The sequence below is a fragment of the Balaenoptera borealis genome, assembly GCF_965194805.1.
Source record: "Balaenoptera borealis genome assembly, chromosome: 15".
NCBI classification, from domain to species: Eukaryota; Metazoa; Chordata; class Mammalia; order Artiodactyla; family Balaenopteridae; genus Balaenoptera; species Balaenoptera borealis.
Genome location: NC_138871.1, coordinates 56,847,559 through 56,872,847, shown reverse-complemented (window position 1 = coordinate 56,872,847; position 25,289 = coordinate 56,847,559). Strand labels below are relative to the sequence as shown.

The window sequence follows — 25,289 nt, the reverse complement described above, 5'->3', positions numbered from 1 at the left end:
TGAAGAAACAAATTATTTACATATTAAACTTTGTAACTGTTAAAAGTATTATAACATTAAATTATTAAACAAAAATGACTTTGGATTCACAGTTTTGGGTAAAATCTGGCTGTACTATGTTTTAGCTGAGTTACCTTGGAAAAATTATTTAACCTCTCCAAGTTCCCATTTCTTCCTCTTTAAAAAGTGAGTAATAGTGTATGTGCATACATCATAGTGTTGTGATGATCAAATGAAGTAATTCTTGTAAAGCATTTATTTTTTATTTTTTAAAATTTATTTTATTTTTATTTATTTATTTTTGGCTGCGTTGGGTCTTCGTTGCTACACGTGGGCTTTCTCTAGTTGCGGCGAGCGGGGACTACTCTTCGTTGCAGTGCACGTGCTTCTCATTGAGGTGGCTTCTCTTGTTGTGGAGCACAGGCTCTAGGCGTGCGGCAGGCTTCAGTAGTTTTGGCACGCAGGCTCAGTAGTTGTGGCTCACGGGCTGTAGAGTGCAGGCTCAGTAGTTGTGGCGCATGGGCTTAGTTGCTCCGTGGCATGTGGGATCTTCCCAGACCAGGGATCGAACCTGTGTCCCCTGCATTGGTAGGCGGATTCTTAACCACTGCGCCACCAGGAAAGTCCTTGTAAAGCATTTAGCACAGCACCTGCTGCTCAGTGTTCTCTATTACAGTTGCTTCTCCCAGGCCACCAACTGTCTACTGCTACTAATTAAGTAACTCTTGTCTGTATTTGGGTATTTAGGGTGTGTCTCTCTTTGAAAGTTAAAGAATTAAATTAGAATAGTCTCTTATGCTAAAATACATGCCTTTTAAACTTGAATTAGCTCATATACAGTCAATAGAAATATGTCAGTATAGTGTGGAAATTGTCAGTTCATCTGAGGCTTTTCTAAGCAGTTATTCTCACAGATGAAGAGCGTTTAATAAAAAAAAAAAAGCCAGTATATGGCGCATCTTAGAGTTACAGATGAAGGAATGAAAAATATCTTCCCCAGTGTTTATAAAAACCTATACCCTAGATTTTATTTTTAATTTTGTTGAAACTGTACACAGTGACCTACATCTCGGTGGAGGAAGCATAAGTCCAGGGTTTAGGAAGATAAAGGATTGACTGACCTTTGTGCTTGGTGCAAATGTCAGTGGAGATTTAACTGTGTTGGTATTTTTGTTATGATTGTTTTTTTTTTTTTTTTTTTTTTAAAGTGCTCTGGTTCTTAGGTTTTAAAATTTTTGTCCTATTTTTCCGTAGACACTATTATTTTCACGTGTGTAATTTTGCAGAATGTGTTTTCTGCAATGTGGTGGATGTTAATCAACTTAAAAACACCAGACCGTAACAAGTAAGTGTAAGCAGATATCGGTCGCAACCATGTGAGCGCAGTAGTTCGTAACCCAGGGCAGTTTTGTCTTCCATGGGACGTTAGACAATGTCTATAGACATTTTTGGTAGTCACACCTGGGGGGAGGGGGCGATGCTACCGGCGTCTAGTGGGTAGAGATCAGGGCTGCTGCTGAGCATAGTACAATGCACGGGACAGCCCCCATGGCAAGGAGTTGTCGGCCCAAAGTGTCAACAGTGCACGCTGTGTACAGAGGAACCCTACTGTAAAGGGTTTTGGGGACATAGTAAGCACTAAATAAATGTTATTTAATATTTACATACTTATAGTAATATTTACATTTTCAAATATGAATTATATTACCTGGTCTGTTTCTGTGGTTTTGATTCTGTTTATTTTTGTGCCAGTACCACATTGTTTGATTACTGTTGCTATATATTATAATCCCACCCAGTTTAGAGGATCCTCTTATATTATTCTTTTAATAATGATAATATTCTTTGATTTGTAGAGATTAATATTTGAATTATTTTGTGGGCTTTCAGAACTAAATTTTGTTAAATTTAACTTGAAGTACTTGTACAAAAATGACAGCCTTAAGATTTAAAAAATCTTCTTTATTCAAGTCATCTTATGTTCTCTGAAAGTTTTGTAATTTCTTTATATAAACATACTTCCAATTTTGTTTCTTAGTATTTTATATTTCTGTTGCCATAATATCTGATTTTTTTTTTTTTTTAACATTTTTGTTTTCATTCTCTTTGGAATGCCATTGGGTTTTATATATTCATTTTTTTATTGTGCCTTTCTTGTAATTTATTTTTAAAATCTATTTTTATTGAGATATAATTGCCATATAACACTGTGTATGTTTAATTTGTTGGTTTGATTACATTCAGGTATTGCAGGTTGGTTACCACCATAGCATTAGCTATCTATCGTGTCATAATCATCACTTCTTTTTTGTGGTGGGAACAAAGATCCTAGTCTCTTACCAACTTTGAAGTTTATAATAACAGTATTGTCTGTAATCACTGTGCTGTGCATTAGATCTCCAGAACTTACTTACCTAGCGGTTGGAAGTATGTACCCTTAAACAACCTCTCCCCATCCCCCTCCACCCCACCCCCTTTCCAGCCTCTGGCAACCACCATTCTACTCTGTTTTAATGAGTTTGGCTTTTTAAGATTCCACATAAAATGATATCATACAGTATTTGTTTCTAGTAACGTATTATTCCTTTGATGCATCACTTAAAACATTGCCCAGAACTTTCAGAACATTAATAAAAATGGTGATAAATGGCAGCCTTCTGTGTTTCTGAATTAAATATAATATACTCTGATGGTTGTTGCAGAGAAAATGAATTATATTTAGAACAAAGAATATTTCTAGTTGTCCAACAAAGGGTCTATAGGATGACAGCTCCATCCAGCCTTAGTTCTTCAGTCTTTGAACAATGGTCTGTGCTCTTTGGGGGTATACTGAAGAAGTACTTTGCCATTATTTTCTAGAAATCTTAAAATATGGCTGAAGGGTTAGGGCTAACACATATAAAATCATTGTTGAATCTACATTTCTTCAAAATTATGAAGAGGAACGTATGAAGCAAAAAATTGGATGCCATATATAATCGTGTAGGTAGTTGGTAAATATATTTGGTAGGAATTCACAGAGAGAGAGAGCTTCATGGGCTGGTGTGGGACTAGAGCAGATTGTAATTGCCCAGATTATCATAAATGGAGGAGGAAAGTGAGATTATTGCAATGACTGGAATGAACATGACCAGAGCATAGAATTCTTCTTGGTTCAGTCTCTGGCTCATACCACATTTCCCAAGACCATTCTACAGATTGCTGATAGCTTAGTTGAGGATTTCATTATACAGATTCTAGAGCTTCTTAAAAGTTTTTCCCTTGTGAAAAAGTGATTAAACTGATATAAACGTAATTATATGATGAATCCAAAATGGGGAATTCCCTAGAGTGACTGTTTGAATAGAACATTCTATATTCTTTTTATGTTCTTGTTATTTTTGTTCTCATCCCATGGTATTGTATGTTTTAGTTGTTAGTAGAAATGCATTCAGGAGTGTTTTATTATTGTTTATAGCAAATTTATTTAGAATTCTTATACTGAATTATCTTTCCTCTGTATGCTGCAGAATGTATGGATAGGATTGAAGTTTATCAATTTAACTGACTTAAATTTGAAAAGTAAATATCAGTTTTACCCTTATGTTCTAGAACATATAATAGAAGGGGCTTAATACCGAATAGCATCATCATTTCATCTTGTGTTATTTAAAAATGCAGATTTCAAATGTAGATTTATTATTATATTTCTTTCTTTACTACTTTACTATTTATCTTACTTAACATGTATTTCTTGGAGATACAGGGGAGTATAATTGTGTCATTTTCCTTTCAAAAGTTTCATGCAGTTTACAAACGTTTGGGTTTGTAAATGGTTTTTAAAAATGAACCAATTGAATTTTTTTTTAACATCTTTATTGGAGTATAATTGCTTTACAATGGTGTGTTAGTTTCTGCTTTATAACAAAGTGAATCAGCTATACATATACATATATCCCATATCTCCTCCCTCTTGTGTCTCCCTCCCATCCTCCCTATCCCACCCCTCTAGGTAGTCACATGCATTGTAAGCAAAAACAATGAAAAACAAAATCCTTTTAAACACCTGATATGTCTTTGGACTAGTACTCATTCTGGTCTGCTTGTGCTTCTTTATGTTGGGGGTGGCAATTGACTTTTTCGTTACCTACCTGTCTTTGAACAAGGAGCAGGATGGGCAGGCCCCCTACCTGACAGCAGTGGCTGACTTAGGAGACTGCATATGGGGTGGCTGATTCTGCCCTCCCGCTTTCTCCTTTTGAGCCTTAATACCTGCTTGCTCCCATCCTAGGAGGGAACACATTAATAAGCCTATAGCCTGGATTCATCAGTCACCAAGGGATGTTCAGCCTCATAGTATGTCAGTCAGTGCAAGACACTCTGCCTGATGTTATAGATGCAGTGATCAAAACCAAAACATAGCCCAAACCAGTTCCTAGCCTGATAGGAAATTCATAGCTGTAAATTGGAATCCAGTCAACTCCCAAGTCTGTTTTCCATTACCATCTTTTATCCTAACATTGAGTCTTGCCTGCTGGTTATATCTCCTCGTGAGACGTTCCTAAAACAAAACATCCTGTATTATCCTCAGTCTTTTCCTCAACCTCTTGATTGTTTCCTTCTTTCTGTTAATGCCAACACTATCTATGTAGTTCTCAAGACTGGAAACCTACCCATTATACCAGTCTGTCACTGTCATTTCTAAATATTCTCTCTTAGCTCTTTATTGTCACTGTCAATACCATGTCTCCCTGTCTGTATCACGTATCTCTGTAGAGCAAATTATTCCATTGCTAAGTGTTGGATGTGAAATTTGTTTCTGGTTTTGTCACTCTACTGCTAAAAAGGCAAGGGCTTCTTATTACCTCCAAATAAAAATCTATTCAGAAAATCTGTGCAGAATCTTCAGTAATATTTTCATAACCCACTTCTTTTAGCTATCTCTTCTCATTCCCCTTGATGTACTCCTGACAAAATTAGCTACTTTTCTACCACATCTTAAAGCCCCATGACTTTGTTTACATTCTCATTTCTTTTTTTTTTAATCCTTTTATTATTTACAACAGTCTTTTGATAATTTCTGCTAAATTTGTTCTGATATATTCTTTTTTTTTTTTAACATCTTTATTGGAGTATAATTGCTTTACAATGGTATGTTAGTTTCTGCTTTATAGCAAAGTGAATCAGTTATAAATATGTCCCCATATCTCTTCCCTCTTGTGTCTCCCTCCCTCCCACCCTCCTTATCCCACCCCTCTAGGTGGTCACAAAAAAATATGGAACGCTTCACGAATTTGCGTGTCATCCTTGCGCAGGGGCCATGCTAATCTTCTCTGTATCGTTCCAATTTTAGTATATGTGCTACCGCAGCGAGCACCATTCTCATTTCTTACTTTAAGTTCTCTCCCCCTGCCAGTGCATTCATACCCTTCAGTTCTTAGCAGGAATGCCACCTCATGCATGACATTGTCCCCTAACTAGCCTGAAATGATTTCTCTAATCTTCAGGATCTTACAGTCATATCTATACATCTCTGTGACATCTGTTTCTTTTCATGTGTATCATAGTTATTTATGAGTAAGTTTTATCATAATTTGAGCATCTTTCTTTTCTGTCTCTATATCCCTTAGTGAGGCTTGGGGCCTCATGCATACAAATACACAGGAAAGACATGTTAATGACTAAGTGAAGACATCATATGGTCGGTTTGGTTGTGTTATCATCAGCGTTCACTTTACAGAGTGTTCTACATCTGCTGTCTGATAGAATGTATGCAAACCATGTACATTTACCTTATACTTTTAATGCTGTGGTGACCACAGTCATCAATCATATGTGACAACGTACGTGCCTTGTGAATAACAAGACTCCATTTTCTTTGTTCTTGGACAGGAGAATCAGATGAGAGGGAACAGTCTAAATTGGAAGTGAAAGTTTGGGACCCAAATAGCCCACTTACAGATCGACAGATTGACCAGTTTTTAGTTGTAGCACGGTGAGTATGGCACTGTGGAGTCAAGAGATGTCTTTTCTTTTTATAAAAGAATTTACAGAAAATTTATGAATTTTCCTTTTTTTGTGTTCTACTATTTTTCATCGGTTGTATTTTTCTTTTTCTAACTGTGTAAGAAAGCCGAATATATATCACACCTCTTCCTAAATAATATGGTTTATTATCATTAGTTTCCGTTTTAAAAGTGAAAATAGATTTATTAATTTTTACTGATTAAGAAAATAAATGCTCCTTGTAAAAATGTAAGCACTACAGAAAAGTATAAAGTAGAAACTCAACACCTGAAATCCCATATCTTTAATTAAAGCAGTGAGCTCCTTTAAGCCAGTCAGGGATTATTCAGGTGTCAGTGATAATGTGCGCCTCTAACTGCACCCACGTGTGAGTGATGTCTGTTGGCTAGGTGTAAGGCTGTCCTTTGAGAGTTCTAAGCCTGGCTCCCTGGCTGCCTTGCCCACCCCCTCATCCCCCCCTCCCCCCATAGCCCCTTTTCTTGAGAAAATGAGTGGACAGAAGTTTATTTGTATTGTTTCAGTTATAAAAGTGAATGATGTTCATGGGGGAATTGCTGCAAAGCAGAAAGTAAATGAGATCATCATAGCATTGTAATAGCAGAAAAATTGGAAAAAACCTAAAAGTACATCAGCAAGCAGTTGATGAATGGGTTGAGGTATATTTAGTAATGGAGTATTACTTTACAACAATGAAAATGAGTGAATTAGGGCTATATGTAGCAAAGAGGTAAACCTCAAAAACAATGTTGAGTAAATACATACAGTATGGTCACTGATAAAAAAATTTTACAATGTGCAAACAATGTCTTATTTCATTAATGGGCATATATATGCATATGCGTATTATATATATATATATGTATGAGTTCTGGGAATGTGTATTGATAACATTTATTTCCTTAAAAAAATGAACCAAGAGACTTCCTTGGTCCAGTGGTAAAGAATGCGCCTTCCCATGCAGGGGACGTGGGCTTGATCCTGCTCGGGGAACTGAGATCCCACGTGCCACGGGGCAGCTAAGCCCGAACGCCCCACAACTAATGAGCCCACGCACCTCAACTAGAGAGCCTACGTGCCGCAAACTACAGAGCCCGTGTGCTCTGGAGCCATGTGCCACAGCTAGAGAGAAGTCCATGCACCGCAACAAAGAGCCTGTGAGCCGCAACAAAAGATCCCTCGTGCCGCAACTAAGATCTGATGCAGCCAAAAAAAAAAGAAAAAAACAAATGTGGCAAAATATTATCTTTTTAATTTTTTTTGATTTATTTATTTTATTGAAATATGGTTGATTTACAATAGTATATTAGTTTCAGGTATACAACATAGTGATTCAATATTTTTATAGATTATACTCCATTTAAAGTTATTACAAAATAATGGCTAAATTGCCCTGTGCTGTACAGTATATACTTGTTGCTTCAAACATGGCAAAATATTAGAATGAGGTAGATCTGGACATGATTACAAACGTCTTCATTATAGTCTCTAATTTTTTGTTGAATGTTTTTTATAATACAAAGGACAAAAGTGTCTTAGCCCATCCTTAACACTGTTCATAGTGCCAGTCACCGTCTAAGTCATACATCGCATCGGTGGGTAGGCATTTAGACTCCAGAGCCCACATGCCTAGCCACTAACTGATTAGATGAAGAGACTTGATATATATACATTGTTGGGGAGGAGCCAGTCAGTGGAATAGAGGAGACTGAAGATTCGGGAGTAGAAATGAATCATTGGTGGAACCTCTGCCCTAGAGACTCCAGACAGGTTATCTGGATTTTGTATTATTTAGTAGATTTTGCAGTTTCAGATTTGATTTTCATTTTTTTTTTTTCCTTTTCCTGATTACGATGGGCCATGTTTTCTTTTTTCTTGAAGCCAGCATGAGAGGCACCAAGGAGAAGCACCTAGTATCTTTTTCAATTTTTGTTTTTTTAAAAAAAAAATCTAAATACAAATTAAACCCAGTTAAGCACCACTGCACATCCCACCAGAATGGTTAAAATTTAAAAGACTGGGCTTCCCTGGTGGCGCAGTGGTTACGAATCTGCCTGCCAATGCAGGGGACATGGGTTCGAGCCGTGGTCCGGGAAGATCCCACATGCCTCTGAGCAACTAAGCCCCATGTGCCACAACTGCTGAGCCTGTGCTCTAGAGCCTGTGAGCCACAACTACTGAGCCCGCATGCCACAACTACTGAAGCCCACGCGCCTAGAGCCCGTGCTGTGTGACAAGAGAAGCGACTGCAGTGAGAAGCCTGCGTGCCACAACGAAGAGTAGCACCCGCTCGCTGCAACTACAGAAAGCCCACGCGCAGCAACGAAGACCCAACGCAGCCAAAAATAAAATAAATAATAAAAATAAATACATAAAAAAAAAATTTAAGAGACTGACAGTGCCAAGCACTGGTAAAGATGTGGGACAACCAGCACTCTCATATTCTGCTGGTTGTAGTGCAAGTTGGTACAGCTGCCTTAGAAAACTGTTTGCTGTCATCTAACACACATATCCCTTAAGTTTCACTCCTAAATATATACGCAGCAGAAATGCATACACCTGTGTGCCAAAAAGATACATATACAGATGGCAGTAATGGCACTATCCATAGTAGCCCCAGCTTGGAAACACATGTCCGTCAACAATAGAGTGGGGGTGGGGCATCGTGCAAAGTAATGCTCACGGCAAGGAAATGAACGAACACAGCTCATTCACAGCCGGCAGCATGGGTGAATCCACAGACATAGTTTTGAACAAAAGGAACTGGATATGACAAGTGTGCGTAGCGTGTGATTCTGTTTAAGTTTTCAATTGAGCAAAAGTAATCTTTGATGTTAGAATCTGGGATGCTGGTTCCCTTCCACGAGGAAGTAGTGATTGGGAAGGAACCCGAAGAGTCTTCTGGGTGCTGTCATGATCTGTGTCTTGACCTGGATGCTGGTGACATGGATGCATTGACTTTGTGGTAACTGAATAGCTGTACAATGTGTGCTTTTTGCATGTGTTTTATATTTTAATTAAAACCTTAAAAAAAAAAATCTCTTCCTCGGCTAACATGTTTAAAACACAGACAAGAAGCGGGAAGCCTTACCTTCATTTCACACTTTATTTCTTTTTTTAAAAAAATTTTTTATTTATTTACTTTATTTTATTTTTGGCTGCGTTGGGTCTTTGTTGCTGCACACGGGCTTTCTCTAGTTGCGGCAAGTGGGGGCTACTCTTCGTTGCGGTGTGCGGGCTTCTCATTGCGGTGGCTTCTCTTCGTTGCAGAGCACGGGCTCTAGGCACGCGGGCTTCAGTAGTTGTGGCACGTGGGCTCAGTAGCTGTGGCTCACGGGCTCTAGAGCGCAGGCTTGGTAATCGTGGCGCACGGGCTTAAGTTGCTCCACGGCATGTGGGATCTTCCTGGACCAGGGCTCGAACCCGTGTCCCCTGCATTGGCAGATGGATTCTTAACCACTGTGCCACCAGGGAAGCCCACACTTTATTTCTTGAAGTTAGGGTTCTCTGTGTATGGGAAGGCCTTCTAAATCATTAAGTGAAAATCAGTGTTGTGGTAATTTTTTTTTTTTTTTTGGAAATCTGTTATATATTGAGTCCTTGAAGGAAGAGGTTGCTGCAGTTGATGATATCTCATTTCAAGGAAAAATGTTATTGGGATTTCACCATTTGGGCTAAAAAAGTGGTCAGAACTTGCTTTGCAATAATAGTCAAATTCTGCATCAAATTTATTTCTCATTTTTGAAGCACATTTGGAAACCAACTTGTTTATTCCATGGCATTTCATTATAGATCTTCCCATTCTTTATGCCACACAAGCCTCTTTTTCTTAATTGTTTTAAAAAAATATATTTATTTATTTATTTTGGCTGCAGTGGTCTTTTTTTTTTTTTTTTAATTTATTTTATTTATGGCTGTGTTGGGTCTTCGTTTCTGTGCGAGGGCTTTCTCCAGTTGTGGCAAGCGGGGGCCACTCTTCATCGCGGTGCGCGGGCCTCTCGCTATCGCGGCCTCTCTTGTTGTGGAGCACAGGCTCCAGACGCGCAGGCTCAGCAATTGTGGCTCACGGGCCCAGCCGCTCCGCGGCATGTGGGATCTTCCCAGACCAGGGCTCGAACCCGTGTCCCCTGCATTGGCAGGCAGATTCTCAACCACTGCGCCACCAGGGAAGCCCTGCAGTGGTCTTAGTTGTGGCATGCGGACTTCTTAGTTGCGGCATGCGAACTCTGAGTTGCGGCATGTATGCGGGATCTAGTTCCCTGACCAGGGATCGAACCCAGGCCCCCTGCATTGGGAGCATGGAGTCTTACCCACTGGACCGCCAGGAAGTCCCTCTTTTTCTTAATTTAATTGTAATGACACATATGTGTAGTGAATTGGCTTGTCAATTCTTAAATCGCAAAGAAAATACTTTTTGTCTGATTTGATTCTTAAACATCAAAGAACTTGCTTGACTTTTACAACCATTCATTTACTACCCAAATGTGTTTTTTTTAAAGATAAAAAAACAACAGTGCCTTAATCTTTTCCTCTTTGTTTGTGTGGTTTATCCAGTGCTGTCGGGACATTTGCTCGAGCCCTTGATTGCAGCAGTTCTGTAAGGCAGCCTAGTTTGCATATGAGTGCAGCTGCAGCTTCTCGAGACATCACCCTGGTAAGATGCTTTTTGAAACTTGGGAGTTATTATTTCTTCTGCTACTTGTTTAATTTAAAAGCCAATATAGCAGTGTTGTACACGTGAGAACTTCCTGGCTCTAAGCCCTGCTGACTGTTAGGTTGATTTGGCTTGGCTGGTTGATTAACTCAACTCGCTGTCTCATTCCTAAGTCACCCCTTGTGTTTGTGAGCTGGGACAAGTAAGAATGACTATTCACAGAGTAGGTACAAAATTATAAAAAATATTTTTGGGAAAACAATTCAATATTCTGATTCATCTGTTTTCACTTTGGTGCTTTTTTGGTGTATTCCATCTACACCAAAGTACATAAATAGTTGTAGCTCACACATAGTGCTTTACAATTTTTTTAAGTGAAAGTAGCCATCTCTTGAAACCATTGCTATAGGAGTTATTCTTTTGTCATGCCATTAGTCAGTATTAAATATTTAAAGTTTTGTTTTGTCTGTTCATTAGAAAGAGGTTCTGTTTTCTTAAATTATTTCATTATATTATGGTTGCTATCTTTTAAGGCTATTTCCTTTCTTCCCTTGGTGATCAAATGAGGCTTCCCACGTTCAGCTTAATTATACCACTGATGCCTGCTGTGGCTGGGCATCGGGCTTGGCACTTGCTTCCTTGTCTGCACCCTCCAGCAGAGCAGACCTGCATGTTTTTGCCTGTTGAAGTTCCTTAACTGTATTGATTGCCACTCCCTCTGAGATAGGCATGATAGGATGCTCATATTACAAATGAGGAAACTGAGGTATGGCAAGGTTAAGTTGTTTGATATTCATTACTCGTAATAAAAGTTAGCATTTTGTTTTCTGATGGAATGGAATACAATGATAGGTTTTATTACTTTCTCATTATATTCCAATTTGAAATGTTTTCCACAAAATATTTATCATGATAATGTAAAAACTTGTACTAGAATGCACAACAAATTTGTTTCTTATAATTCTTTCTTGTAGTTTTGTACAATTATAGATGATGATGAAAGCATTAATAGTCTATAGCCTTTAAGGAACCCTTTTCTCTATCCTTTCTCAAAGACTAAAATGTTGTTTATAGAAACAAGTTTTGTTCTCTCCGTTGGTACATTAATATTTTATGAAAGTTTAGGGGTTTCAAAATACGTTTGTATTTTGGTTGTTTAGCACTTTTAGAGTGCTTTTTTTTTTTTTTTTAAGAGTGCTTTTTTGAAGATGCAAGAGTACACTTGTCACTTTGTAACAACCTTAAATCCTGTCAACAGATATTTATGTGAACCAGAACTACATGGAATCTAATCACTACCTGTTTAAAAAAATGTTTTCCCAATTCTAAAATTAGTGTATTCTTATTATGAAAAAATTTTAAAAGTAAAGTACAGCAGCAGCCAAAAAAAAAAAGTTTTGTCCTCATTACCCAGGGTAGAATATTCTTACCATTTTATGTTTCCTTTCAGCCACTTTTTGTGCATTGCAAACAATATACTAGCAAATTACAGAATAGTACAGAAGATAATATAATAAAATACTATGCAATGCCACCTAAAGCAGTTGTTAACATTTTAGTTCTTTGGATTAAACAGATTTTCAACCACCATATTAATGATGAAATCTCTAATATTCTCTCCCTAATCCTATTCCCCATCCTCCATCTGTACCCCTGGCCCTGATCATCCCTGCCTCCTGACAAGAGGCAGCCACTATATCAAATCTGCTGTGTATCTAGTCTGTGTTTTTCTACTTTTACTATGTATTGATATTTCCAAAAACAACATGAACATTGTTTTACATGTGTTTAAATCTACTTTGTAACATTTTGCTATTTGCTTATTAGTGAGATGTAGCCATGTTAATAAATATGTACCTCTTTCACTCATTTTTAACTCCTTGGTAGTATTTGTAGTATTCTTTCATAGAATACTACACCACATTATTTATGTATTCTCTTACCAATGAACATCTGGAGTGCTTTAAAAACATTTTCCTTTGCTATTACCCATAATGCTGCATTGGCAATTCTAACACATGTCCTTTCTGAGCATGTGTGCGAGCTTTCTAGGCTGTAACTAGAATTGGAATAGTTATTCATAGCGATTCGTAGGGTGGTGCTCATTTTCAGTTGGACCACGTGCTGCCAAATTATTCTATTATACACCATACTAGAAATTTATAATCCCACGAGCGGTTAATGACTGTTTTTCTTTCTGCATCTATTTCCTTACGTTGTCTTCAACACTTGGACACTTGGTATGTTGAGACTAAAATTTTTTACTAACCTGATTCTGCCTCATTTTAATTTGTATTTCCCTGATTACTTAATGAGGCTAAGCATATTTTCATATTGGCTCTTCAGATTTTTTCTTCTTTGTATTTTAGATTCATGTATCCTTTGTCCATTCTTCACTTACATTATTATTCTATTTTTTTTTTTATTCTATTTTTGTCTAATACTTTTAAAGTTTTATTCATATTTAAGACTGTAAATATACCTGGACTTTATTTTTAAGAATGGAGTGAGGTAGGGGTCTAATTTTGTTTTTATCCATATGGAAAATTAATTATTCCAGCACCTTTTATTAATTTGTTGTTTCCTCATGATTCTGTAATGCCCCTTCTATCTTATTTCATGGTCCTAGATATGCTTAGGATTCTTAATCCATTCTCTTCTGTTTCATTGATCTATTTGTCCCTGTGAAAGCACCACAGTATAATAAATTCCAATAGCTGGTAAGACAAGTTCCATGTCACTTTATTTTTAACATATAGGTGAAGTTATTTAAAATAGAGTTTTATATTTTGTCTCCCCTCTACCCCATGTTTTTCCTAACAGTATAATATAAACACTCTTTCATATAAGAATCTGCAAAGTTATTTTCTAATGTTGCATGATCTTGCCTTGTATATACTGTTACTTATGTAGCCAGTGTCTTGTGACTTAACACTGTTCTTAAGAGATAATGCTTCCCAGATTATAAAGGGGGGTGCTATCTCTGTTGTAGTCCAGCAAATTCCCTCTACACTGAGGGGCTAGAGTGCAAAGCCTGTTCCTGAGATGGGATAGAGCTCTTGTGACAATTGGGGCTGGCATTTGCCTGAAGATGGGCCTGACAGGTGAAGAGCAGGTGTGTTGGCTCTTGGTTCACAACTGCAGCGACTCTCTGCTTCCCACTGCTGGTGACTGCTGGGACAGCAGATGAATTTCTTTTGGAGGAGGGCAGAGTCTTCAAGAATCAGTGTTTGTTTTTGTCAGTGAAGGCCATTATAAAAGAAACATTTTAAAGGGCATACAACCTTTATACCTTAATTGGTTTAAATATCATTTAGTGTGTGTTGTTTGTAATACTTGCCTGTTATGCTCCTTCTAGTACTTTCACACCCTCCAGTGTTTCCGTCTCTTCTGTTTTATTTCCTTTCATACTTAGCAATTTGGAGTCACTTTTTAATTACATTATTATCTTAAATTATTTACTACATTTTAAAGTTTTTTAAGCAAAAATATACTCAGAGGTTTAGGAAATTTTGTTTTGTCTTGTTTGTACAGATGGTTTCAGAGACAGGATTTGGATCTTGACTCCTGCTGAGGAGTTCTCTCCAGTAGATTACCTCTTCTGTTTTATTCTTGTTAAAATGGCTTGGGTTTAAATATAATTGTTGTCTGTCTTGGATCAGGCAGCACTGAAGATTTGTTTTTTAAATTTATTTTTGTTTTTTTAATATTTATTTGTTTATTTATTTATTTACGTTGGTTGTGCCGGGTCTTAGTTGAGGCATGCGGGATCTTTAATTGTGGCATGCAGGCTTCTTAGTTGCAGCATGTGGCATGAGAACTCTTAGTTGTGGCATGCATGTGGGATCTAGTTCCCCAACCAGGGATTGAACCCAGACCCCCTGCATTGGGAGCACGGAGTCTTACCCACCGGACCACCAGGGAAGTCCCTTATTCTTTTTATTAATTTTTAAATTTAATTTTATTTATTTTTTTTATACAGCAGGTTCTTATTAGTCATCCATTTTATACACATCAGTATATACATGTCAATCCCAATTGCCCAATTCATCACCCCCCCACCCCCACCCCCCTGCCGCTTTTCCCCCTTGGTGTCCACACGTTTGTTCTCTACATCTGTGTCTCTATTTCTGCCTTGCAAACCAGTTTATCTGCACCATTTTTCTAGATTCCACATATATGTGTTAATATACGATATTTGTTTTTCTCCTTCTGACGTACTTCACTCTGTATGACAGTCTCTAGATCCATCCATGTCTCTACAAATGACCCAGTTTCGTTCCTTTTTATGGCTGAGTAATATTCCATTGTATATATGTACCACATCTTCTTTATCCATTTGTCTGTCGATGGGCATTTAGGTTGCTTCCATGACCCGGCTATTGTAAATAGTGCTGCAATGAACATTGGGGTGCATGTGTCTTTCTGAATTATGGTTTTCTCTGGGTATATGCCCAGTAGTGGGATTGCTGGATCATATGGTAATTCTATTTTTAGTTTTTTAAGGAACCTCCATACTGTTCTCCATAGTGGCTGTATCAATTTACATTCCCACCAACAGTGCAAGAGGGTTCCCTTTTCTCCACACCCTCTCCAGTATTTGCTGTTTGTAGATTTTCTAATGATGCCCATTCTAACTGGTGTGAGGTGATACCTCATTGTAGTTTTGATTTGCATTTCTCTAATAATTAGTGATGTTGAGCAGCTTTTCATGTGCTTCTTGGCCATCTGTATGTCTTCTTTGGAGAAATGTCTATTTAGGTCCTCTGCCCATTTTTGCATTGAGTTGTTTGTTTTTTAATATTGAGCTACATGAGCTGTTTATATATTTTAGAGATTAATCCTTTGTTCATTGATTCGTTTGCAAATATTTTCTCCCATTCTGAGGGTTGTCTTTTCGTCTTGTTTATGGTTTCCTTTGCTGTGCAGAAGCTTTTAACTTTCATTAGGTCCCATTTGTTTATTTTTGTTTTTATTTCCTTTACTCTAGGAGGTGGATCAAAAAAGATCTTGCTGTGATTTATGTCAAAGAGTGTTCTTCCTATGTTTTCCTCTAAGAGTTTTATAGTGTCCGGTCTTACATTTAGGTCTCTAATCCATTTTGAGTTTATTTTTGGGTATGGTGTTAGGGAGTGTTCTAATTTCATTTGTTTACATGTAGCTGTCCAGTTTTCCCAGCACCACTTACTGAAGAGACTGTCTTTTCCCCATTTGTATATCCTTGCCTCCTTTGTCATAGATTACTTGACCATAGGTGCATGGGTTTATCTCAGGGCTTTCTATCTTGTTCCATTGATCTATGTTTCTGTTTTCGTGCCACTACCATATTGTCTTAATTACTGTAGCTTTGTAGTATACTTTGAAGTCAGGGAGTCTGATTCCTCCAGCTCCGTTTTTTTCCCTCAAGACTGCTTTGGCTATTTGGGGTCTTTTGTGCCTCCATATAAATTTTAAGATTTTTTGTTCTAGTTCCGTAAAAAATGCCATTGGTAATTTGATAGGGATTGCATTGAATCTGTAGATTGCTTTGGGTAGTATAGTCATTTTCACAGTATTGATTCTTCCAATCCAAGAACATGGTATATCTCTCCATCTGTTGGTATCATCTTTAATTTCTTTCATCAGTGTCTTATAGTTTTCTGCATACAGGTCTTTTGTCTCCCTAGGTAGGTTTATTCCTAGGTATTTTATTCTTTTTGTTGCAATGGTAAATGGGAGTGTTTCCTTAATTTCTCTTTCAGATTTTTCATCATTAGTGTATAGGAATGAAAGAGATTTCTGTGCATTAATTTTGTATCCTGCAACTTTACCAAATTCATTGATTAGCTCTAGTAGTTTTCTGGTGGCATTTTTAGGATTCTCTATGTATAGTATCATGTCATCTGCAAACAGTGACAGTTTTACTTCTTCTTTTCCAATTTGTATTCCTTTTATTTCTTTTTCTTCTCTGATTGCCATGGCTAGGACTTCCAAAACTATGTTGAATGACAGTGGTGAGAGTGGACATCCTTGTCTTGTTCCTGATCTTAGAGGAAATGCTTTCAGTTTTTCACCATGGAGAATGATGCTTGCTGTGGGTTTGTCATATATGGCCTTTATTATGTTGAGGTAGGTTCCCTCTATGCCCACTTTCCGGAGGGTTTTTATCATAAATGGGTGTTGAATTTTGTCAAAAGCTTTTTCTGCATCTATTGAGATGATCATATGGTTTTTATTCTCCGATTTGTTAATATGGTTTATCGCATTGATTGATTTGTGTATATTGAAGAATCCTTGCATCCCTGGGATAAATCCCACTTGATCATGGTGTATGATCCTGTTAATGTGTTGTTGGATTCTGTTTGCTAATATTTTGTTGAGAATTTTTGCGTCTATATTCATCAGTGATATTGGTCTGTAATTTTCTTTTTTTGTAGTATCTTTGTCTGGTTTTGGTATCATGGTGATGGTGGCCTCATAGAATGAGTTTGGGAGTGTTCCTTCCTCCGCAATTTTTTGGAAGAGTTTGAGAAGGATGGGTGTTAGCTCTTCTCTAAATGTTTGCTAGAATTCACCTGTGAAGCCATCTGGTCCTGGACTTTTGTTTGTTGGAAGATTTTTAATCACAGTTTCAATTTCATTACTTGTGATTGGTCTGATCATATTTTCTATTTCTTCCTGGTTCAGTCTTGGAAGGTTATACCTTTCTAGGAATTTGTCCATTTCTTCCAGGTTGTCCATTTTATTGGCATAGAGTTGCTTGTAGTAGTCTCTTAGGATGCTTTGTATTTCTGCAGTGTCTGTTGTAACGTCTCCTTTTTCATTTCTAATTTTATTGATTTGAGTCCTCTCCCTCTTTTTCTTAATGAGTCTGGCTAATCGTTTATCAATTTTGTTAATCTTCTCAAAGAAGCAGCGTTTAGTTTTATTAATCTTTGCTATTGTTTTCTTTGTTTCTATTTCATTTATTTCTGCTCTGATCTTTGATTTCTTTCCTTCTGCTAACTTTGGGCTTTGTTTGTTCTTCTTTCTCTAGTTCCTTTAGGTGTAAGGTTAGATTGTTTATTTGAGATTTTTCTTGTTTCTTGAGGCAGGCTTGTATAGCTATAAACTTCCCTCTTAGAACTGCTTTTGCTGCATCCCATAGGTTTTGGATCATCGTGTTTTCATTGTCATTTGTCTCCAGGTATTTTTTGATTTCCTCTTTGATTTCTTCAGTGATCTCTTGGTTATTTAGTAACATATTGTTTAGCCTCCACGTGTTTGTGTTTTTTACATTTTTTTCCCTGTAATTCATTTCTAATCTCATAGCGTTGTGGTCACAAAAGATGTTTGATATGATTTCAGTTTTCTTAAATTTACTGTGGCTTGATTTGTGACCCAAGATGTGATCTATCCTGGAGGATGTTCCGTGTGCACTTGAGAAGAAAGTGTAATCTGCTGTTTTTGGATGGAATGTCCTATAAATATCAATTAAATCTATCTGGTCTATTGTGTCATTTAAAGCTTGTGTTTCCTTATTTATTTTCATTTTGGATGATCTGTCCATTGGTGTAAGTGAGGTGTTAAAGTCCCCCACTATTATTGTGTTACTGTGGATTTCCTCTTTTAGAGCTCTTAGCAGTTGCCTTATGTATTGAGGTGCTCCTATGTTGGGTGCATGTATATTAATAATTGTTGTATCTTCTTCTTGGATTGATCCCTTGATCATTATGTAGTGTCCTTCCTTGTCTCTTGTAACATTCTTTATTTTAAAGTCTATGTTATCTGATATGAGTATTGCTACTCCCGCTTTCTTTTGATTTCCACTTGCATGGAATATCTTTTTCCATCCCCTCACTTTCAGTCTGTATGTGTCCCTAGGTCTGAAGTGGGTCTCTTGTAGACAGCATAAAGATGGGTCTTGTGTTTGTATCCATTCAGCAGGCCTGTGTCTTTTGGTTGGAGCATTTAATCCATTCACGTTTAAGGTAATTCTCGATATGTATATTCCTATGACCATTTTCTTAATTGTTTTGGGTTTGTTTTTGTAGATCCTTTTCTTCCTTGTGTTTCCCACTTAGAGAAGTTCCTTTAGCATTTGTTGTAGAGCTGGTTTGGTGGTGCTGAATTCTCTTAGCTTTTGCTTGTCTGTAAAGCTTTTGATTTCTCCATCGAATCTGAATGAGATCCTTGCCAGGTAGAGTAATCTGGGTTGTAGGTTCTTCCCTTTCATCACTTTAAGTATATCATGCCACTCCCTTCTGTCTTGTAGAGTTTCTGCTGAGAAATCAGCTGTTAACCTTATGGGAGTTCCCTTGTATGTTATTTGTCATTTTTCCCTTGCTGCTTTCAGTAATTTTTCTTTGTCTTTAATTTTTGCCAGTTTGATTACTATGTGTCTTGGTGCGTTTCTCCTTGGGTTTATCCTGTATGGGACTCTCTGTGCTTCCTGGACTTGGGTGGCTATTTCCTTTCCCATGTTAGGGAAGTTTTCGAGTATAATCTCTTCAAATATTTTCTCGGGTCCTTTCTCTCTCTCTTCTCCTTCTGGGACCCCTGTAATGTGAATGTTGTTGTGTTTAATGTTGTCCCAGAGGTCTCTTAGGCTGTCTTCATTTCTTTTCGTTCTTTTTTCTTTATTCTGTTCCGCAGCAGTGAATTCCACCATTCTGTGTTCCAGGTCACTTCTCCGTTCTTCTGCCTCAGTTATTCTGCTATTGATTCCTTCTAGTGTAGTTTTCACTTCAGTTATTGTGTTGTTCATCTCTGTTTGTTTGTTCTTTAATTCTTCTAGGTCTTTGTTAAACATTTCTTGCATCTTCTCGATCTTTGCCTCCATTCTTTTTCCGAGGTCCTGGATCATCTTGACTACCATTATTCTGAATTCTTTTTCTGGAAGTTTGCCTATCTCCACTTCATTTAGTTGTTCTTCTGGGGTTTTATCTTGTTCCTTCATCTGGTACATAGCCCTCTGCCTTTTCATCTTGTCTATCTTTCTGTGAATGTGGTCTTTGTTCCACAGGCTGCAGGATTGTAGTTCTTCTTGCTTCTGCTCTCTGTCATCTGGTGGATGAGGTTATCTAAGAGGCTTGTGCCAGTTTCCTGATGGGAGGGACTGGTGGTGGGTAGAGTTGACTGTTGCTCTGGTGGGCAGAGCTCAGTAAAACTTTAATCCTCTTGACTGTTGATGGGTGGGCCTGGGTTCCCTCCCTGTTGCTTGTTTGGCCTGAGGTGACCCAACACTGGAGCCTACCTGGGCTCTTTTGTGGGGCTAATGGCGGACTCTGGGAGGGCTCACACCAAGGAGTACTTCCCAGAACTTCTGCTTCCAGTGTCCTTGTCTCCTCGGTGAGCCACAGCCAACCCCTGCCTCTGCAGGACACCCTCCAACACCAGCCAGTAGGTCTAGTTCAGTCTCCCCTGTGGTCACTGCTCCTTCCCTTGGGTCCCGATGCACACACTACTTTGTGTGCGCCCTCCAAGAGTGGAGTCTCTGTTTACCCCAGTCCCGTCAAAGTCCTGCAGTCAAATCCCACTAGACTTCAAATTCTGATTCTCTAGGAATTCCTCCTCCCGTTGCTGGACCCCCAGGTTGGGAAGCCTGATGTGGGGCTCAGAACCTTCACTCTAGTGGGTGGACTTCTGTGGTATAAGTGTTCTCCAGTCTGTGAGTCACCCACCCAGCAGTTATGGGATTTGATTTTAGTGTGATTGAGCCCCTCCTACCATCTCATTGTGGCTTCTCCTTTGTCTTTGGATGTGGGGTATCTTTTTTGGTGAGTTCCAGTTTCTTCCTGTTGATGATTGTCCAGCAGCTAGTTGTGATTCTGGTGTTCTCACAAGCGGGAGTGAGAGCACGTCCTTCTACTCTGCTGTCTTGGTTCCTAATCCCCTTATTCTTTTTTAAAAATTCATTTTATTTTATTTTATTTTGGCCACGCCACGCGGCATGCAGGATCTTAGTTCCCTAACCACGGATCGAACCCACACCCCTTGCAGTGGAAGTGTGGATTTTTAACCACTGGACTGCCGGGGAAGTCCCCAAGATTTGTTCTTTTGTCTGCAACATTTATGTGTCTTTTTTTTTTTTTTAATATTATTTATTTGGTTGCACCAGCTCTTAGTTGTGGCCAGTGGGCTCTGCAGTTGTGGTATGTGAACTCTTAGTTGCAGCATGCATGTGGGATCTAGTTCCCTGACCAGGGATTGAACCCAGGCCCCCTGCATTGGGAGTGTGGAATCTTATCCACTGTGCCACCAGGGGAGTCACCATTTATGGGTCTTGGTTTCCTGCTCTAACTATTCTAGGTTCAACTTCACTTGGACTTTTTCTGTATGTTCTTGTGTTGAGATTATATTATTTTCAGTTGCAGAAAATTGACATCTTTTAGAAGTCAAAAGCAGGAAGAAGTCATTGTCTCTTGTTATTTCAGATGCCATGACCTGCACCTTTAATCCTGTTTGCCTGGTGGTATCATGCCTTCTACTTTGATGTTAAAATATAAGATCTCGAGGCATTTCTGTAAAAATGAATGGAAGTGGTTAAAAATTAATAATATGTTGATGAGTTTTGCAGATTGTTTTCTAAGAGCAACATATGAAAGGCTGCTAAGTTTTTTTGTGCCATTAAATGAAAATGGATTCATTGTTTAGTTGAATTTGAAGAATTGGACTCTTATTTTTCTTTCAGTGTTCACAGGCCTGCACAGGTCAGGTTAGTACTTTTCTCTATCAGGTGACCAGACCATGGATCTGGAGACCATGGAGAGGGCAGGGTTGTGGAACTGCTGGGACCTGGGTAGCTTGTTCAGGTGATTTTCTCTGTGGCTTGTCCTGTGAGGACTGCAGTTGGCTTTCATCATTCCTATCTGACACATCTGTTTATCCAAGACAATATATGCCACTTATCAAATCACCAGTAATATTTTGGGAGCAGGTAATTAAGCTGCCTGCAGGATTGTTGGATGTAACTTCCTCATTTTCAGGTAGCTGGGCTGTGAATTTCAAACATGGCTAGTCTAAGACATATAATGAGATTTATAATTGTTAAAACATTAAAGCCACAGAGGCTTCATAGATTTCACCTTCGTTTCAGTAAAATGGGAAGTATACTTAGTGCAATTTGCAAAGAAAAAAAAATTAGTGTGCAGTAATCCTTACATTCACTCCCCTGTCCCCCTGCATTGTGGATACAAAATTACTTAGAACAAAGTAAACCCTGAAGTAGTTACTTAAGTAGTAGTTCTTGGACTTTCTAGCCTGTTACTTCCTGTTCATGACTGGAAGGGCCAAGTGCCATGTGCACTGTTAGGGAGCTATTGCTGAAACAAAGCCTCTGTCTCGGAGAATAGGTAATTGCAGAGATACTGGATTTCTCTTTTGTCTGGACTCTGAGGACTAAAGCAGGTTGGAGGGTAGGATTCTAGATAAAAGCTTTTTGAGTTTTTGGGGGCCTTAGAAATCTTCTGGGATAGACTATATTAGAGATAATGGTTAAGTAACTTATATAAGACTAGAAACTTAGGTTTCCTCATGCTAAATTCTGGTTCTAAGAAAGGTCAGGCTATGTTGATTAGTAAGGAGGAAATTGCATGCTGGAACATCTCTAATTCTGTATTATATCTGGTCTTTTAAAAATGCAATTCTGATTTTGCTGTCCCCTATCTTATATCCTCTTAGTGGCTTTCAGTTGCACTTAGGGCAAAAACCCAGATCCTTAAAACAGTCCCGAGGCCTTGGCAGTCACCATTCTACTTTACATCTCTCTGGATTTGACTACTCTAGGTACCTCATGTAAGTGGAACCATAAAATATTTGCCCCTTTGTGGCTTGCTTATTTCACTTAGCATAACATCTTCAAAGGCCATCCATGTTGCAGCATATGTCGGCATTTCCTTCCTTTTTAAGGCTGAATAATAATCCACTGTATGTGTATATTACATTTTGTTTATCCATTCATCTGTCAGTAGAAACTTGGGTTGCTTCTACCTTTTGGCTATTGTGAATAATGCTGCTATGGACCTGGGTGTGTACCAATGGATTCACTTTTGTGATTCTGTTTTTCCCCTTAGATCTATAGCTTTTGATCCTTATAGCCTTATGCAAGTTACATAACCTCCCTGTGTCTGAGTTTCCTCATCTGCAGTGGAAATAAAATGTGTCTGCCCTGAGGTTATGGGTTGACAAGAAGAGGGTATGCAGACCTACCCCTGTAAGTTGCTGATATATGTATCCAAGCATATAGAACTTGATGGAACTGCACTGGCCCCCCAGAGCATGCCTGGGCCCCTGCGTTCTCTGCAGAGGCGCACAGCTCCCTGTGCCGTTGGCTGTCCAGGTTGGGTGGAAGACAACTGATTTACTGCTATGTCACACGTCTTTTTGAGCTTCCATCAGTATTCTGGAAGAAATCACGTTCAGCAGTTTATGCACCTTCATTCAAGGTAATGTTTGCAAACACTGGGCTCTTCTGGCTCTTGAGGCCCCGTCCTCACTAGGAGAGAAAGTAGGTGGTGCCTCAGTGTCCTCCTCCAGCCTCTGGAAAAGTCTGTCTCTGACTTACCTTGTGATATCAACTTGAGGATTAAACAAGATAATACTTGTAGATCATTTGGAACAGTATCTGGCACAATGTAAGAGCTCAATAAATATTAGTTGTTATTGTTGAGCTGATGATAACAATGATGCATTCCCCGCCCCCCGCCCCCCCCCCCCCCCGTCTTTGCTGAGTCTCATTTACTTTCTTCTGATTTTATAGCATTATCGCTTGTCTGAAAGTGGTTTTTTCATGCCATATTTATTATCATTGTAGTAGGTTATCAAGTTTGAATATGGTCATTAGGCTATAATTAACCACACGTATTAATATAATCGTTACAAGGAAATCACTATACAGTTTAAAATCTTCTGCTTAAAACAAGCTATACTTTTTACAATAAAAATTTTCCCATCAAGAAGAACTTAGAAAAGATAATTAACTTATTTTTCTGATAAGAGAAAGTTGATTTAACCAACAATAGTTTTATTCTTCAGTTACTCTTTGTAAAAATGCCAGCTGTTGACCATGCACTTCACTGTCTTTATTTGTGATTCCTGTTCAAATCACACACTTCATTTAGGGCTTTGAGGAATTGAGAACAGTTTGGAAATCATAGTCATTACATCGTTTATAGAAATTGTACTCAGCAGAATATATGAATCTTTTGATTAACATTTTAGGCATCAACTTACATAAAAAAATCTAGTCTTCAAAATGAATATAAAATTGATTAAATGAGAATTCATATAATTTTTAAAACTCAGTTTGCTAAAACTTATGAGTACTATCCATGTTTCCAAGACTGTAAAATTAGAATTTGAACTAATGGACTACCACTGCAGTAAAAAATATGAAACGTGAAATTTTCCTTCCTTCTAAATACATCATTAAGGCAATAATATTCTACATTAGGCACATTTCCTTTTTGTCTGATGATGTATTGCAGATAAGAATTTTAAAATGATATTAAACGGGCTTAGAGACACTGCAGACTGTCTTAGGGGGAATTGTCTGCTTGTGTTAAGGTCTGTTTATCCATTTCTTTCTTTTAAATTTAAGCTTAAATTTGTTTTTGTTTTATTTTTTGTTTTGACTGTATGTCGCCTTTTACTTTACTTTTCTCCCATGCATTTGACAACTAATACAAGAAACATTAGAAAGTCACTGTAGAATTGAACTATGGAGAAATATAATGAAAATTGTTTTAACTTCTTTGTCTAGGGTGAAGAGATTTGGATTTTACAAGTGTGAGTTAATGAAGGCTTGTTATAATTTCTTAAAACTTGTTATTTTTGTATTTTGAGACAATACAAAAATAGTACTAAGACTTCCTGTATTCCCTTCACCCAGATTCCCCAAATGTTTACATCTACCACGTTTCCTTTATCATTCTTTCTCTGTATACATATTATTATTATTTCTGAACAGTTTGAGAGTAAGTTACAGAATGGATGTCCCTTTATCGCTAAGTATTATTTGAGGAGGTATTTCCTAAAAGAACAAGGATATTTTCTCACTTAACCACAATACAATTTGCAGATTCAGGAAATGAACATTGTTATAGTACTATAACAATAGTACTATAACAATTTAAAAGTACTAACAAGTTATAGTACTATAAATCTGGCTTTAGTCAGATTCGTAGTTGTCTCAGTAACGTCCTTTATAATAAGAGAAAAAAAAATTTTTTTCTCATTCAAGATCTACTTGAGAATCACTTACTGCATTTACTTGTCATATCTCTTTAATTTCCTTCAATCCTGAACGGTTCTTCATTTTTTCTCTCTTCTGTGACCATGGCATTTTGAAGAGCACAGGCCATTTATTTTGTAGCATGTCCCTCCATTTGGGTTGTGGTTATAATTTGATTAAAAATTAGAGTAAGTTTTTATTCTATTAAAGTCCCTTTTGGTCAGTTACATCAGGAGATTTTCCATTTTTCCTTAGGTTTTCCAATTTTTCATAGGTTTTTTTTTTGGCCACATGGTGCAGCTTGTGGGATCTTAGTTCCCTGACCAGGGATCGAACCTGGGCTCCAGCAGTGAAAGCACAGAGTCCTGACCACTGGACCACCAGGGAATTCCCTGATAGTTTTTTTATTAGGAAATTTTTTGATGCCTGTAGTTATAAATA

At 37.9% G+C, this 25,289-nt stretch overlaps 1 protein-coding gene across 6 annotated transcripts in view; it reads left to right on the top strand.

Moving 5' to 3' along the window:
• MTA3 (metastasis associated 1 family member 3) overlaps positions 1–25,289 on the top strand; it is a 158,440-nt gene that overhangs the window by 74,699 nt on the left and 58,452 nt on the right. For all 6 annotated transcript variants that reach the window (XR_014235116.1, XM_082358175.1, XM_082358174.1 and 3 more), the window contains exons 7-8: positions 5,872–5,974; positions 10,558–10,657. Coding sequence is in view for 5 of the 6 variants with exons in the window: in XM_082358175.1 (XP_082214301.1) it covers positions 5,872–5,974; positions 10,558–10,657 (203 nt within the window). In the remaining variant the exon portion in view is untranslated. The remainder of the gene's footprint in view (positions 1–5,871; positions 5,975–10,557; positions 10,658–25,289) is intronic.